At 39.4% G+C, this 15,222-nt stretch overlaps 4 protein-coding genes across 9 annotated transcripts; 2 read left to right on the forward strand and 2 right to left on the reverse strand.

Annotated features, from left to right (window-relative positions):
- Positions 1-161: 161 nt before the first annotated feature.
- LOC143894098 (putative citrate synthase 2, mitochondrial) lies at positions 162-3,203 on the forward strand (the record flags this gene model as incomplete). The annotated part of the gene is made up of 7 exons (XM_077400173.1): positions 162-392; positions 841-1,179; positions 1,628-1,827; positions 2,114-2,246; positions 2,322-2,516; positions 2,610-2,711; positions 3,003-3,203. Coding segments are annotated over 7 exons (1,401 nt in total), but the record flags the coding sequence as incomplete, so codon positions are not given.
- On the reverse strand, positions 2,784-15,200 carry LOC143893933 (mediator of RNA polymerase II transcription subunit 25). Of its 4 annotated transcripts, none has more exons than XM_077399817.1 (15): positions 15,060-15,200; positions 14,593-14,718; positions 14,434-14,479; positions 14,229-14,356; positions 13,873-14,092; positions 13,179-13,779; positions 12,781-13,094; positions 12,380-12,558; positions 12,143-12,305; positions 11,843-12,031; positions 11,588-11,776; positions 11,320-11,505; positions 11,184-11,243; positions 10,992-11,108; positions 10,540-10,884 (listed from the first exon to the last, which is right to left on the reverse strand). In XM_077399817.1, exons 2-15 carry the CDS (start codon positions 14,712-14,714, stop codon positions 10,735-10,737), a joined length of 2,664 nt encoding a protein of 887 aa, XP_077255943.1. In that variant the 5' UTR covers positions 14,715-14,718; positions 15,060-15,200; the 3' UTR covers positions 10,540-10,734. The 4 variants fall into 4 exon arrangements, with proteins under 4 accessions (XP_077255945.1, XP_077255943.1, XP_077255942.1 ...); XM_077399816.1 differs by having other exon boundaries at positions 12,781-13,091; positions 14,975-15,153; XM_077399815.1 differs by having other exon boundaries at positions 14,975-15,152.
- LOC143893946 (prostate tumor-overexpressed gene 1 protein-like) lies at positions 3,982-5,852 on the reverse strand. Its single transcript, XM_077399847.1, has 5 exons — positions 5,490-5,852; positions 5,129-5,381; positions 4,685-4,848; positions 4,446-4,608; positions 3,982-4,123 (listed from the first exon to the last, which is right to left on the reverse strand). The coding sequence occupies exons 2-5, from the start codon at positions 5,342-5,344 to the stop codon at positions 4,106-4,108; spliced, it is 561 nt and encodes a 186-aa protein (XP_077255973.1). The 5' UTR covers positions 5,345-5,381; positions 5,490-5,852; the 3' UTR covers positions 3,982-4,105.
- Rnft2 (ring finger protein, transmembrane 2) lies at positions 6,215-10,088 on the forward strand. 3 transcript variants are annotated; one of them, XM_077399832.1, is made up of 6 exons: positions 6,215-6,585; positions 7,061-7,280; positions 7,863-8,118; positions 8,200-8,877; positions 8,960-9,175; positions 9,262-10,088. In XM_077399832.1, exons 3-6 carry the CDS (start codon positions 7,870-7,872, stop codon positions 9,493-9,495), a joined length of 1,377 nt encoding a protein of 458 aa, XP_077255958.1. In that variant the 5' UTR covers positions 6,215-6,585; positions 7,061-7,280; positions 7,863-7,869; the 3' UTR covers positions 9,496-10,088. The 3 variants fall into 3 exon arrangements, with proteins under 3 accessions (XP_077255958.1, XP_077255957.1, XP_077255959.1); XM_077399831.1 differs by lacking the exon at positions 7,061-7,280 and having other exon boundaries at positions 6,216-6,585; XM_077399833.1 differs by lacking the exons at positions 6,215-6,585; positions 7,061-7,280 and adding an exon at positions 7,310-7,564.
- Positions 15,201-15,222: the final 22 nt, after the last annotated feature.

A 15,222-nucleotide genomic window follows, 5' to 3' on the forward strand; every position in this document is an offset into this window, starting at 1 on the left:
CGTACTGACGGTTGGAAAACTAATTTATCAAAGTACGCGAGATCGCGCGTGCGAATGTAATTTCGCCAAATTCGGAAATTCTATCGAAGTGACGTCGCGTTTTAATCTACGCGAGAGATAACGTAAGAGCGACCGTTCTGACGATTTTGCGATGAATACGGAATCTGTCGTCCCCTAAGGTGAGCAGGACGAGAGGAGAGCCCAGCACGAGCACGAATCTAAAGGAGGCCCTCTGCGAGAAGATTCCCGTGCACCACGATCTTCTGAGAAACTTTCGATTTCACTTCGGCCCGAGCGTCGTTAGTCAGATCACGGTCGAGGACCTGTACGCGGGATTAAGCGACGTAAAAACCATCGTCAGGGAAACCTCGGAACTTGATCCTAAACACGGCGTAATAATCGCAGAATGTTTAATCGCGAATTGTTAAATTCATCTGTCCGTAGCTATTATTCGGGTCGCATAAAACGTGGCGCAAAAAATTAGACTAAAGGAACGGTATATATCATAAATTTTCCATCATTTTATGAGTTTGATCGTATATTTCAGTTTTATCTTTTTTATAAATTAAGAGACAGAATATTTACTAAAAGAACAAATAAATAGATAAATTTACAAATTAAAAATGATGAATATATTAAAAATATATTATATATATATAATTTTTTTAATGTATGTGTGTACATAAAAGATGATACAATTTTATAAAATCAAACTTTTCATTTTCGTAAAACTTTAAATTCCGTAAAAATCCAACATTAAATTATTAAAAGTTTCATCAAGCACAGATTTACACAATCTTGCCGTTTAAAACTTTAACGTTAAAATTTAAACTTCTCCAGATCGTGTACCGTGGATTGACTATACCGGAAGTGATCGCTCTGCTGCCTCGCGAAGGAAACTCGCCGAGCGCGGAAGCTGTGTTTTGGTTGCTCTTAACCGGCGACGTCCCGACGCAGCAGCAAACCGCTTCATTGATCGCCGACTGGACATCGCGACGTAAAAAATGTACCGAATGGTGGTCGGGACCACGGGGTGAAACGATAGCTTCCGTTCTACGCTCGATGCCTGAGACAATTACCCCTTTGCATAGATTGTCGGTCGCGCTCACAATTTTCGACGTCAGCAAACAGGCGAAGGAGGCCAAAAGGCACGGTGCTATGCCCTACACTTATTGGGAGGTAGTTGAAGATACTTTGTCATCATAAAAATTTCCTCAATAAATAGAAACTTGATAAAAAAAAAAAACTACCAAGGATTATTCGTTAAAATTTACATTGCAAGTAATAACAATCAAAATATTTCCTTTGTAATAAAACACGCGATAAAAAATGCAATTATATCTTTAAAAAGAGTAAAATACTAGAAATGTTATAATATAAATAGCAAAAAATGTTTGCGCGAAATATCGAAATCTCCATTTCTGAATGTAATTCATATAGCTTCATTCGTAAATTTTTATAATCGAGACTAATTAACATAGAAACAAATGATATGTAATTTTCTCTGCACATATAGAAATACACTTACATCGGGGACAGTTATTATCTACCATGTATTAATTAACGCGTAAATTAATATCTGTCATGAATTAATTAACTCGTGAAATAACATTTGTTCGATTTTAAGTATACCTATGAAGATGGTATGGAATTTCTCGCAACCCTACCAGCGATCATCGGTCTGATTGCCAGAGGCCGAACATTGACGAATGTGAGCGGTGACGGCGATTGGGTGCAATTTTTATTAGATTGTTTAAACAATGAGAGTTTCAACGGCCGAAAATCATCGATTGCGGATTTCCTCAGGCTATACGTCACTTTAAACGCGTATGTAATCGCAATTTCTCATTATTCTTATACAATACAGAAATTTTCGTTTTTGGCAAAAATAAATTTGAATATTAAACATACGTTAAAAAAACCGTAAAGCTAATTATAACTAAATATATTAACTTATATTTAGCGAATTAAATAAAACAAAATACTATAAATGAGAGATAAAAACGCGTTTCGTGTAAATAAATAGCACGTATAGCTGTAAAATTGTATCTTTTAATTTAATTAAGTATAAGAGGAAGGAGATACGAGAAAATTGAACGATCTATCTTAGCAGTGACGACGATGGCGGGGCTCCGATCGCTCATATTACGCAAATTTTGGGTTTAACGGATCTCCATATAAATGAGGTATTAGCTAGCAGCGTTTTGGCGCACATCGACGAGCCTAAGAGTGGAACAATGTTCGAGGTAAAGAGAAAATTATTTATTTTTGTGTTTCTTATATTGAAAATCTATGAATGTATATATATGTATCACTTGCAGTGGAAAGAGTTGCAAACGAAAATCAAGAACACGCTCGGCCGAACGTGGACGGAACACGCTTTGAAAACCTGCGTGCTGAATTTGTGGAACAAGGACAAATTGACGGGGCACAGGGAGGCCGATATCTGCGATCCACGATACACCGCGCTCCTGCATTACGCGAAGCAATATCTGTCCGATAATTCGGAAGTAAAGGTATACAAACATATAAGAATGTATTCCCTTTACGCGGCGCGAAGGGAAAATATTCATTTCTGCAAAAAGGTACAAGCGAGTAAAACTTTACAGCTCTCGCAGGACATCACGCGAATATTAAGGTCGACGATGGGAAGACCAAAAAGAAAAGAGGTTTACCCGGAGCAGAATGCCCTGGCTCCTGTTATTTTTCAGGTAGAATTCTTTTACGGGAAAATATTGGCGTGCAAAAACATTCCATCAGCATATCTCGGTATTACTATTGTATTTCATTTGTGTGTATATATAATTTTTGGAATAATTTAATTTAATTATACATGCAGAATAATTCAAATTGTCCACTTTATCATCTAAATTATCCACTATGAATTTTTAATATATTATAAACACTCATACACGCACGTACACTCAAAGTTAGATTATTTAGAAGTTTAGAATTTGTATTAATAGATTTAAAATTTTTATCGACATAATTTCTCTGTTTAGTATTACGGACTGGAAGACATGAGACTCAATCAGACGATACTTTACATGGCGCAGGCCTTGGGGGCGATCGCCTCGATTATATGGACAACAGCAGTAAACGCGCCTGTCGAGCATCCGATATCGCGTTGCACTCACAGTTACATCGAAACAATTCGCGACGACAATGCAAAGAAACGGAAAGGGCGCAAAACGCGAAAGTAAACGGAAACGAAACCGCGTACGATTAGCCGCTCACCCGCCAAAATAAACTAGCGACATTTATTTCTCAAAGTTCAACGTATCGATCATCAAATATTTATTTATTTTTCTACTACTGTACGCCTTGTAACAATTCGTCTTGAAAATAACGACTACTTATTAGAATCATAGCGTCTCGTTTGAAACGAAATGACACGTTCAACCCTACGTTATACTCGTGGAATTTCTTTGTTAACGAAATTACTCGCGTGCGGTGTATCGAATGAAAAAATATATTTATCATGATCATTAACCTCAAGTTGTTGTTTTTACTGCATTTCTTGCTGTTGTGCCACTTCTAGATTTTGTTGAATCCGAACAAAAAGACCGCAACCCCCGTAAGAATTTCTAAACTTTTGAAAGTTATTTCTATTAAAAACATATATTTACATTCTCACTTCCAATTGAGATTTATACTGCGCCTCTCGTTGTTGCGCAGCTTCTAACGTTTGTCTCAGATGTTGGATCTTTAACAAATTTTGATGCCTGGCGATCTCTAGATCGTCAAACTGAGGTCGTTGTTGACCGATCATACCTCCAGCACCAGCGTTCGCTTGCGGATCGCTAATTCCGATATTCTATAATGTAAAGCGTTTGCTAAATGTCTAACCAATATATACATTATTCTATTTCATCGAAATGCCACCATATTTGTATTACCTGCATATTCATTTGGGTCTGTGGGCCACTGGTCGAAGTTAAAGTTTGCGGAAGAGCGGTGGACACAACATTCTGTGTTATTTGGCCACCTCCCATCGCCATAGTATTCGTTTGGGACAGAAGAGTACCCCCCTGTGTACCTGTGGTAGGCATCGGTGCGGGAATCGTATTGCCCGGTCCAGGATTAGCCTGACAAAGTCGTACAGTTACTCTCCGATCTCTTTCTGTCAATTGATATATAACTTATTTACTTACTTGTCTTACAGACGCGTTTTGAGATGTTTTCTCCCGTTGTATAGCCGTGCGAAGGCGATCTATAAAAACTGTTTGATCGTTTGGGATAAAACCTAGATACGTTTTCTTGTCCGTAACATATAAAAGTATAAGTAGTTTTATTTTACAAGCTGGACTTGATCCCCCAAAAGTGAAGTGAACACAACCTGCCTGAATTATTTATATTTTGAGTATCATTTTGTAGACACGTCGCAGGTATTTATATTATTCGCAGCATTCATTCTCTACAAACAAAACAATAAATACACTTACAAATCCAGCAGTCATCATTTTCGTTAAAGATTCCAATGCTTCGCACGGCGATGGGTGAAATACAACGCATTTAGAATTCCTCAGATAGGTAACACCAGCCCTTCCTATCAATTTTTTCGGTATCAATTGCATTATAAGTTTTGGCGGCCATGTGTCTGCTTTCCTGAAAAGCAAAACGTGGTGTAAAATGAAAAAAAAACACGGAAAGATTACGTCGACAGTGAAAAACGGTAATTTACAATTCTGGATCTCCGCCTTTCGCATTAGCCGAGATCTGACATGGAACGAATCTCCTGAGATTTTTGGCCTTCTCGCACAATTCCACGATACCTCGCCAGATGTTCTGGCGCTCGCGTAGTGGCACGAGTAGTTGACTTTGTACAATACCAGTAGATACGTTGCCCTAAAAAGTTACAATGGAACTAATATTATTATTTATTTCGCGTAATCCTTGCCTTATATATGGCTTAGAATAGTAGCTCCCAATTTACAGTTTACCAAAATGTAAACTGTAAATTATATATTTGCGAGGGTCATTTGAAAAGTTTGATGCACTAAATCGACCATTTCGTCAGTTTTGTAGCGGTTTCCTTAGTAATTAATTACTAGTAATTAAAATTATTAAAAACAGTACTTTTAATACTCAAAATAAGTAATTAATCACTAGCCAAATAATCACTTACGGTATTAAATTTCTGTAAGGGTTTCGGGCGCTCGGAACGTTCCTCGTCTAAAATGCTCGTACGACCACGTTTGTACTCGGCCACCCAATGTTTGACCGTTGTAAATGAAGGGGAGGCTTCACCGTATACGGAGTCTAACTCATCTTTTATTTCCTGAGTATTTTTCCTTTTCAAATGAAGGAATTTTATCACTGCGCGATATTCAGTTTTCTCCATTGTTGACAGACAATGTCAGCTGACAATCCCACAACCCCTGGAAGAGTGCCATAAACAAAGTAATGATCGGAATGACTTGAAATGTTTACGGTTTACATATGTCAAGGGCATCTATCGGGCGGCGAAATAAATTTTTGTCAATTACTTTATTTAGATGAGGTCGGAAACTTTTCAAATGACCCTCGTATATCTCATTCTAATATTACTCTATATCACGCTCTATATCGCAATGCTTTTTAACCTTTCGTTTCTAAAATTTTTTATAAATACAAAAATATGGAATTTAATTGCTTGTGCTTGAGAATGCGTGATCGATACTGAAACTGGTGCTTGCTGCGAAGCTGTAAACAGTCTGTACTTGAGTAGGTATGTTACAACACAACAGACTGGCTGATACACGACGCAGCAAGTTGAGATTTATTCGGCGAATTTAGTAGATTTTTAGGGCTAGGGTGCATTTTACATCCCACGCGAGTAATGTTAATGTAAAAAAATAAAAAGGTAGAAAAATGTGTATGTATGTAACCTCTCTTTCTCTTTCATCGCTGTCGCGAGGGCATTTTTGTGAGACACGTGTCGGTATCTACACGCCGGTCCCGGTATTCTTTGACGGAATAAAACACGAGCGCGACGGTAAGGCAGGTTTCCCGTTCCGGGGTATCGAGATACATAAAAAATAAAATAATAAACGGCATTCGATTTTTCGGGCACGTCGCAGTTGATCCGAGAAGGTGCGGCTCTCCTCATCCACATTCCGCGGATTCCGGGCGGGGCAGCGAGAGAGGACGATATTGCGAAATGCGTCTCGCGAGCGTTATCGCGAAAACGCGCGGACCGTTCGGGGTACCGCGCGTGTACTTACCGCTCCCCGCTCACCGCTCTGTCCGCTTTCAGTACGCGCGTGTCGCGCGTGCCCGAGCAAGAGCAAGGTCCAATCGACATCGTACAGATAATCCAAATCGCGTGAAGACTGGCGTGATGCGACGACGTGTACTCGCATAGTACTCAACACTTCGTAGTATTATTATGACGGACGGACGGCTGCCGAAAGTGAGCGCTCGCTGCGTGAAAGAAACGTGAGGGTCTCGCGCGCGACGCGAACCGGATTCTCGTGCGTGGGATTTCGCACGGACCACGGACCTCTCTCATCTCACCTCTCCCGCGGGACTGTAGAGCGAAGAAATGAGCATCTATCGACGATCGTAGCGGGATCTGCGTGATTACGATCTCTCTCGCTAAAGGTATATAAATACATACCTCTACGTCTCGGAAAACCGTTGGAGACGAACGGTGCCTTCGTCGACATTCGATTTCCTACTTTCGACGTGTTTTTTTATTTTTATTTTTTTTTCCTCCATGTGTATTACGACCATACGACATTTATTCGTTATATTTTACCGGAGTACGTATATACAAGTGACGCGTTTAAAATGCGGTGATGTATTCAAAAATGTTCGATTCGGGGTTACTTCGCTCGGATATCTCGACGAAATCGCACTCGACGGGTTTTCAGCGTAAAAGCGAAGGTTTGAAAGTGAGGATTATTGTTGCGAAAAATGTGAAGGTTAGAAAACCTGTCGTACCGACAAAACGCGACGCACGAGTGTGCGTCATAACAGAGATAACCAGCTTAACGCAAGGAGAGAAATGGAGCCAGTTATTATACGATATTTCAAAGAAAGACGCTTATTAAAATTGAATTATTCTACTTTCCAGCTTTATATGAAAAACGGAAGGAGATTCTTGAAACAGCTGATCGTGGAATTTATTACTGTACATATTGAAAGACTCGCCTCGGAATCTATAAAGAGGACAAAAGAAGAGGATTGAAGTCAGAAATCCGCTATGTTTACTCGATCAAAAACTCGTGAATTGTGATACGTTGTCATGGACGGAGAATAAGAACCCACGATTGAAATACAAATAATTATAACGTGTATGATATATATTATAATTAGTAACAATTATAACTTGATCTCGCTGATCGCGGAGGAGAGACGCCGTGGAAAGTTTAGAACGAAGCTTCACCTGTTTTCTGCGCTCAGCGAGATCCATCATTTATTATAATTATATGCAAGGTTTCGTGTTTTGCGCATCACTTCTGTCACGTGCTCAGTGCTCATATGCGCGTCGAATATTTCGTCGATGCCAGTCGATACGACAGATTTCTTAACCTTCTCGAAATGCGTCATCTTTAGCGGTTGATTAATGGATTTTACGGTGCCGAGCAATTATTTTTCGAGCCTCTTCGTTCTCATTCGGGAAGGACGTCGAACGAATGCGATTTCGTCAAAAACGCACAGTCGTGTCTAATATTTGCTAACACGTGTATCCGTTCCGATAAGTTACTTGTGAAATAAACACATTACGTAACATTCTATATATCGCTCTGTTTACTTTAATATCATTAAGAGCATCTCTCGCGTAGATCGCACGTTATAATGATGTAACGAGGGGATTTGACGGGCCATTGACCGCCGTGATATCCACAAATTGACAAAAATGTTCGTATTTGCAGATAAAATATGGCTGAGGATAGGCCGATGGAAGAGACAGCGAGCGGACATTGTGACTCGAGGATGCCACGCGTACCGACGTCGGATGAAAATGGACAAATTCAAGAATCGCCAAGCGGTACCCGGTACACCCTGGCCGGTATAAACCCTGGGACGGCGTTTAATTTTGGTGTTAGAACGGCGGAACGCTCTAGAATATTTGCGGGTAATATCTCCTCCACCATTCGAGGGATTCGTCCTCTTATACAACAAGCAGCGGTATGTACCATCAAGAGAGTCGTCGCATTGCCGATGTTCGAGGGTGGCACCCTAAGCTGATTGCTCTTTCTGTCGTAACAGCCCAACGTAACGTTGACGTCGCTCTTGGCCATTCACGGACTCCGGAATCAAGTCCATCCAGTCGCGTTACCGAGCGATAGCTATGTGATCAATCTAGAAGAGCCCGTAACGAATGGTCCCAGTTCTCACGATGAACCCCGCAACCATCGTCATCATCGTCACGCAGCGTCGACAATGCCGAACAGTTTATCGAGTAACGCGCATGAGGCTGCGAACGAAGTTGCCGAAAACCACGATAATGCAGAAAATACCCCCAGCGGCAACGTCCAGATAGGCCCGGAGACTCGGGCGTTGCTGAAGCATCTTCAACGATACGTTCCCTTCGTCATTATTCTTCTTGCCAAGAGTCTGTACGATCACAGGGCCGGGATACTCACGTTCGTTGTACTGCTCGTCACGTTCATTCACGCTAACAATGACCTCAAGCGCGAGATTGCCAAGCAGCACAATCGGAGTTGGTCGTTGCTCGTGCTGATTCTGTGCTACATCACCGCCTGTATCGTGTTCGTCGTTTACACATTTAATTTCTACACTCTCGCTCCTTACGCCGAACCGCTCACGATCTGGGACTTGCTTTGCTACGTCACGGTGATGGACTTCTTCCTTAAACTCATCACCATCGTCTGCAAAGTTCTCTTGACTTGCCTGCCGGTACGATTACTGGCGTTCCAGAATCGGGTGAGTACTAATTTCTTCATTCGCTATTTCAACTTGTCGGACAGGGTGACGTATAATCGGATAAAAATGAATTAAATTTCAGGGAAAATATTATCTCATGGTAGAAGCGATGTCGCAACTTTATCGATGCGTCGCGCCTGTTCAGCCGTGGTTGTATTACCTGCTCGAAACGTATCAAGGTCCAGAGAAGATTGTGGGAATTTTCTTCTCGATAATGTATACAATGAGCAAGGGTAGCGATCTACTATCGCGTCTTAAATTGCTCCGCACCGCTGGGTGGAAACTGTTCCAAAACGTGGTACGCACAATTCTCATGATACAAATGTTTTTAAAATTGTCATATTGTAATATAATCGTGCTGTAATAATGCCTTTTTTCTAATAGAGCCTTGGAGTGTCTCCGTCGAAGGAACAGCTGATTGCATCCGGCGGTATATGTGCCATTTGCCACGAAGAATATACCACACCGGTTAGACTTCATTGTAAACATATTTTCTGTGAAACATGCGTCTCGACGTGGCTCGACAGAGAGCGATCGTGTCCCCTGTGTCGCGCGTCCATCACGGATGATCCGATTTATCGGGACGGCCATACGACACACTTCATTCAATTGTATTGATTCCGTCAATTGTTATCTCTTTAGAGATAATTTTTTGTACAGTTTTTTATTGCTATGTGAAAATGTAAGAGCTTCTGTTAACGGCAAATGTTTTCCATCATTACGGTATTTTCCATTATTTATCGTAATCGAATATCTTCAAATTTTTATATCCTCTGGGTCATTTTAGACGAAACTTCAATAACAAATAATATCTTTTAGTAAAACCAAATGCATTGACAAGATGCTTACATTGAAGAATTGTACGTTTAGATATGTAAAATATGTTGTATATAAATGGTCATATTTAGGAATTTTATAGCGTTAAATTGAAGGACTCGTGATAATAAGGGTCAAGAACTGAGAAAACATGGATTCCTTCGTAAGAATAAAATCGTCTTTTACGGGTATATATAATTCAAGAAGCATTTAAATAGATTATCTCAGATAAATTAAAATTTAGACCTATTCAGTTATTGTTTAATCTTGATCAATTAATTTTCTCGGATTTCTATTTTGCATATATGTATATTATATTTTGTTACTGCATATATGTATATTTTTATTTTAATATTATTATTAAATAATATAATAAAACATTATATAATATTGAACATATTATTATCATTTGTTAAAAATTGCGATTTCAAAGCGTGTAGTTTGTGGCTCATATAATTTTTCATAAGATTGTTTAGAATTTTTCTACAATTTTCATTTTATGTTACTAAATTTTGCTCAAAAATCGTATTAATAATTTCTTTGTCGTGTGATTTAATTTTAAGTTCTAAATCATACCGAGTAACAAGCAGATCTTAAATAGCAATGTGATTAAGCAAAAGATTCTAAAAATTTATAACAAATTAAAAGAAAACGAAGAATCTTCCATTAACCCCAAGTTTATCGCTAATATAGGTTGACTTGAGTTAAAAAGCGTTTCTCATCACATAACAATTTAGGGAGGAAATGCATCAGCTCATACTAATGTTGCTAAAAAGTACTCAGAATTTCAACAAAGTATTGAAAAGGGCGGATATGCCTTTTAATTTATATACGTAATAATATAAAATATTATTACGTATCGTACGCATTTCGTGCATGTATTGCTCCGTATATGTACAAGCGTTATTTATTCTCACAAATATACAAAATTAAAATCGTTATGCTCTCGTGTATTTCCTTCTACACATCGTTGTATACATGCATACGCGTACGTGTACGAATAAAGTAAACTTAAAAAGAAAACGCTTATTTTTACGTCTTTTAACCGAGGAAGTCATAATTCGATACATCCTCAAATTGCTGATTTTGTGCATTACCAGGTGCCATTGGTCTCGTTGCTATCTGCCCTCTCGGTCCTACCATTTGCTGTTGCACTCCGAATACTTGCCGAACGCTGTACTGTGGTTGCGGCTGTAAAAACATTAATTGCAATTTGTATTGCAAACGCTTGGTTCTACATATCTAAGAATTAATATAAATGAAGCTTAGTTTTTTTAAGTTTTGGGACAGGTTCTCACCTGTTGTAATAAGTGTCTGAGACCAAGATTATTGGAAACTGGACGCATCAATCTTTGAGAGCCCGCCTGTTGGTTAGCCATAGCGGCCTGATTGAGGCTCCTCTGTGCCTGTTGTGCCTGTACATATGTGAAAACAATTATTCATATACCTCTCTCGTACATCAAAAAAATATATTTATGAAGATCATTAACCTCAAGTTGTTGCTTGTACTGCATTTCTTGCTGTTGTGCCACTTCTAGATTTTGTTGAATCTGAACAAAAATATCGCAACCCCCGTAAGAATTTCTAAACTTTTGAAAGTTATTTCTATTAAAAACATATATTTACATTCACTTCCAATTGAGATTTATACTGCGCCTCTTGTTGTTGCGCAGCTTCTAACGTTTGTCTCAGATGTTGGATCTTTAACAAATTTTGATGCCTGGCGATCTCTATATCGTCAAACTGAGGTCGTTGTTGACCGATCATACCTCCAGCACCAGCGTTCGCTTGCGGACCGCTAATTCCGCTATTCTATAATGTAAAGCGTTTGCTAAATGTCTAACCAATATATACATTATTCTATTTCATCGAAATGCCATCATATTTGTATTACCTGCATATTCATTTGGGTCTGTGGGCCGCTGGTCGAAGTTAAAGTTTGCGGAGGAGCGGTGGACACAACATTCTGTGTTATTTGGCCACCTCCCATCGCCATAGTATTCGTTTGGGACATAAGAATACCCCCCTGTGTACCTGTGGCAGGCATCGGTGCGGGAATCGTATTGCCCGGCCCAGGATTAGCCTGACAAAGTCGTACAGTTACTCTCCGATCTGTTTGTGTCAATTGATATATAACTTATTTACTTACTTGTCTTACAGACGCGTTTTGAGATGTTTTCTGCTGTTGTATAACCTTGCGAAGACGATCTACAAAAGCTGTTTGATCGTTTGGGATAAAACCTAGATACGTTTTCTTGTCCGTAGTATATAAAAGTATAAGTACTTTTATTTCACAAGCTGGACTTGATGCCGCAGAAGTGAAGTGAACACAACCTGCCTGAATTATATTATATTTTAAGTATCATTGTAGACATGTGTGTGTGTAGCAGGTATTTATATATTATTCGCAGCATTCAATCTCTGCAAACAAAACAATAAATACACTTACAAATCCAGCAGTCATCATTTTCGTTAAAGATTCCAATGCTTCGCACGGCGTTGGGTGAAATACAACGGATTTAGAATTCTTCAGATAGGTACCACCAATACTTCCTATCAGTTGTTTCGGCATCAGTTGCATTATCAGTTTTGGCGGCCACGTGTCTGCTTTCCTGAAAAGCAAAACGTCGTGTAAAATAAAAAAAACACGGAAAGATTACGTCGACAGTGAGAAACGGTAATTTACAATTCTGGATCTCCATCTTTCGCATTAGCCGAGACCTGACATGGAACGTGTCTCGTTTGCTTTTGGGCATCTGTGGGATTTTTGGCCTTCTCGATCCATTCCACGATACCTTGCCAGATGTTCTGGCGCTCGCGTGGCACGAGTTGTTGACTTTGTACAGTACCAGTAGATACGTTGCCCTAAAAAGTTACAATGGAACTAATATTATTATTTATTTGCGCGTAATCCTTGCCTTATGGCTTAGAATAGCTTCCAATTTACAGTTTATCAAAATATAAACTATAAATTATATATTTTTACCTCATTCTAATATTACTCTATATCACACTCTATATTGCAATGCTTTTTATTCTTTTGTTTGTAAAATTTTGTATAAATATAATAATATGAAATTTGATTACTTGTGCTTGAGAATGCGTTATCGATACTGAAACTGGTGCTTGCTGCGAAGCTGTAACAGTCTGTGGTACTTGAGTAGGTACAGACTGGCTGATACACGACGTAGCAAGTTGCGATCCCGGTTGGCTGTGAGTTGGTTGAGCGGCCATAGACATAGTAGCTTGCTGAACATTTTGCTGCTGTTGTTGTTGCTGCTGCTGCTGCTGCTGCTGCTGTTGCTGCTGCAACTGCATCGTCAAGCGTAGTTGTTGCTGTTGCTGAGTGAGTTGCTGCTGCTGTTGCTGCTGATTAGCTGCCATAACGTTATTGCCAGCTACTGTAAAGTGAACATTACAGAATTTATATGTCCAAGTACATTATAAAGATACAAAAAATAAGATGCAAACGTCCATGCTCTTACCATCTAACCGTTGACTAAACGCAGCTACATTGAGTCCTAACGGCGAAGGTTGTGTCAGTTGTGCTATTAGCGCACTGCTTTGCGTATTTGCAGGCGCGGTCGTACCCGGTGCTATGAACGGGCGCATCCATCTGGGCCTCGTAGCTATGTTTACTCCTCCTGGATGATAATTTGGTGGTGCGGCTATCTGAGGATTGTAAGGCGGCCGCGTGGCGTTTATCGGTGCCGCCATGGACGGCGTTACGGTCTGATGCACAGAGTTAAGATTCTGAGGGGGGGCTTGGTTTCTGAAAGGAGGACCCTGCTGCTGATTCGGCGGGGCGATATTCTGCTGCACTTGATTAGTGTTCGGACTGTCGTTGCTCTGCAGCGGACTCAGGGGTATTTGTGCCGCGGTAGCCGCGGTATTGTGAACGTTACCACCCATTTGGGGACTGACAGGTCGCTCCTTTAAGTTGTAATTTCGCAAAAGCACCAAATGCCGTGGATCCTTGGCATAATTCTTCGTTTGCGAGGACTGTAAATCACCGCCAGCTTTCTCAAATAGTTTATACAATGCCGGAATTTTCCTTGGTGATAATATAGAGATGTTAATACTCCTCTAAAAAATTACACACATATATGGCCACATTACATATGTATATAACGTACTCCTTATTAAGCATTTACAATTTGTAATTCTTATGTCACTCACCTCTTGATAAACGGCAGCTAATTGTTCGATGGTATGACCAGCGAACTTGTAAGTTTCTTGAATCATAGTTTGGTACGGGGGCGAGTTACATATCAAAATACAATGTTTCTGCGAAGCTGTATTTGGCTCTCGTCTCAGCTGTAAGTCTTCAAAACACTGCAATCCTGTTGCAAGACCTTCGCCTATGTTTGCAAATGACTCCCCCTTTCCGCCAACCATTCTAGTAGAGACAGAACATTATTATTGACAAAATAAATCAATCGATAAAAAGGATATCCAATTTCAAAAATGAGAATTAATTTATTTATGCATAAAAGGTTGATTTGATATAAAAGATAATTAAATCTTTTACTCACTCAAGCTTGTCTAGAACCATCAGTAGCTTGTGAGGATTCGAATAAGGTCCAAGAGTCTCCGTGCATGGAGATGGTAAGCAATCAGCGGCATGGTAAACAACTATTCCATACAACGTTGTGCTATTTTGCTGTAAATTCCAATTGCAGTAAAATAAATTGTAACTTAATCACGTCCTATACAAGATTAAGTTATATAATTGCATACCTCGGAAACATATTCCCTGTCTTCTATCCCCCCTTGACTGAAATATCTGCAAGAAAACATAAAAATAGAACAATAAAAAAATCCTTCTTTTTGACCTAATATAAGAAGTTAATATATATATATACAATTAACATTTGTAATAGTAAATTTAAAACTTACTCCAATGTAGGAATAACGTAATTCGTTTTAAGATCATTGAGGTACGCGCCGTTGACAGCTGTTCCCTCGATGACAAATATAACATCAGCTTGTATTCCATGCTCAGCTGGTCCTGCCACCATTGTCCTACAACCCAAGATCTTGTATATTTACTTGAATACTCCTTTACTAAGAAAACAAAATTTTTTATATATACATATATGTGTGCGTATGTGTGAAATTTTTTGTTTTCAAAGGCCTCCATTATTCAGCTCTGACAAAAATAAAAATTTAGAGACTCGATCTTGTGCAATTTGACATCGTCGGATTATAAAATTATATTTCAATAAGATGAATAAACTTGATACAAAGTTGATGACATATTGAAATATTTCGAGCTAACCTAGACACGCTTCCTAAACTCATAGAACCCAAAATAACGCTTTTTAAGAGAACGAATTTCTCTCTCTTCTTACAAACCTACGTACAATTAAAGTGTACAAGTTCAAAAAATACGCTTGTCTGCCAGTGCGTGTGTAAAAATGTGAATCGTAAGAGCAAGTTCTGTTTTCCTTCTTTCACTGACAGAACCTGCGCTCACAGTGGCTCACACAACTAAAACACGTCGAGCTCGTAGCGGACTGCGCGTCG

Source organism: Temnothorax americanus, unplaced genomic scaffold, assembly GCF_048541705.1.
Source record: "Temnothorax americanus isolate GAGA-0224 unplaced genomic scaffold, ASM4854170v1 Scaffold13, whole genome shotgun sequence".
Lineage (NCBI taxonomy): Eukaryota > Metazoa > Arthropoda > Insecta > Hymenoptera > Formicidae > Temnothorax > Temnothorax americanus.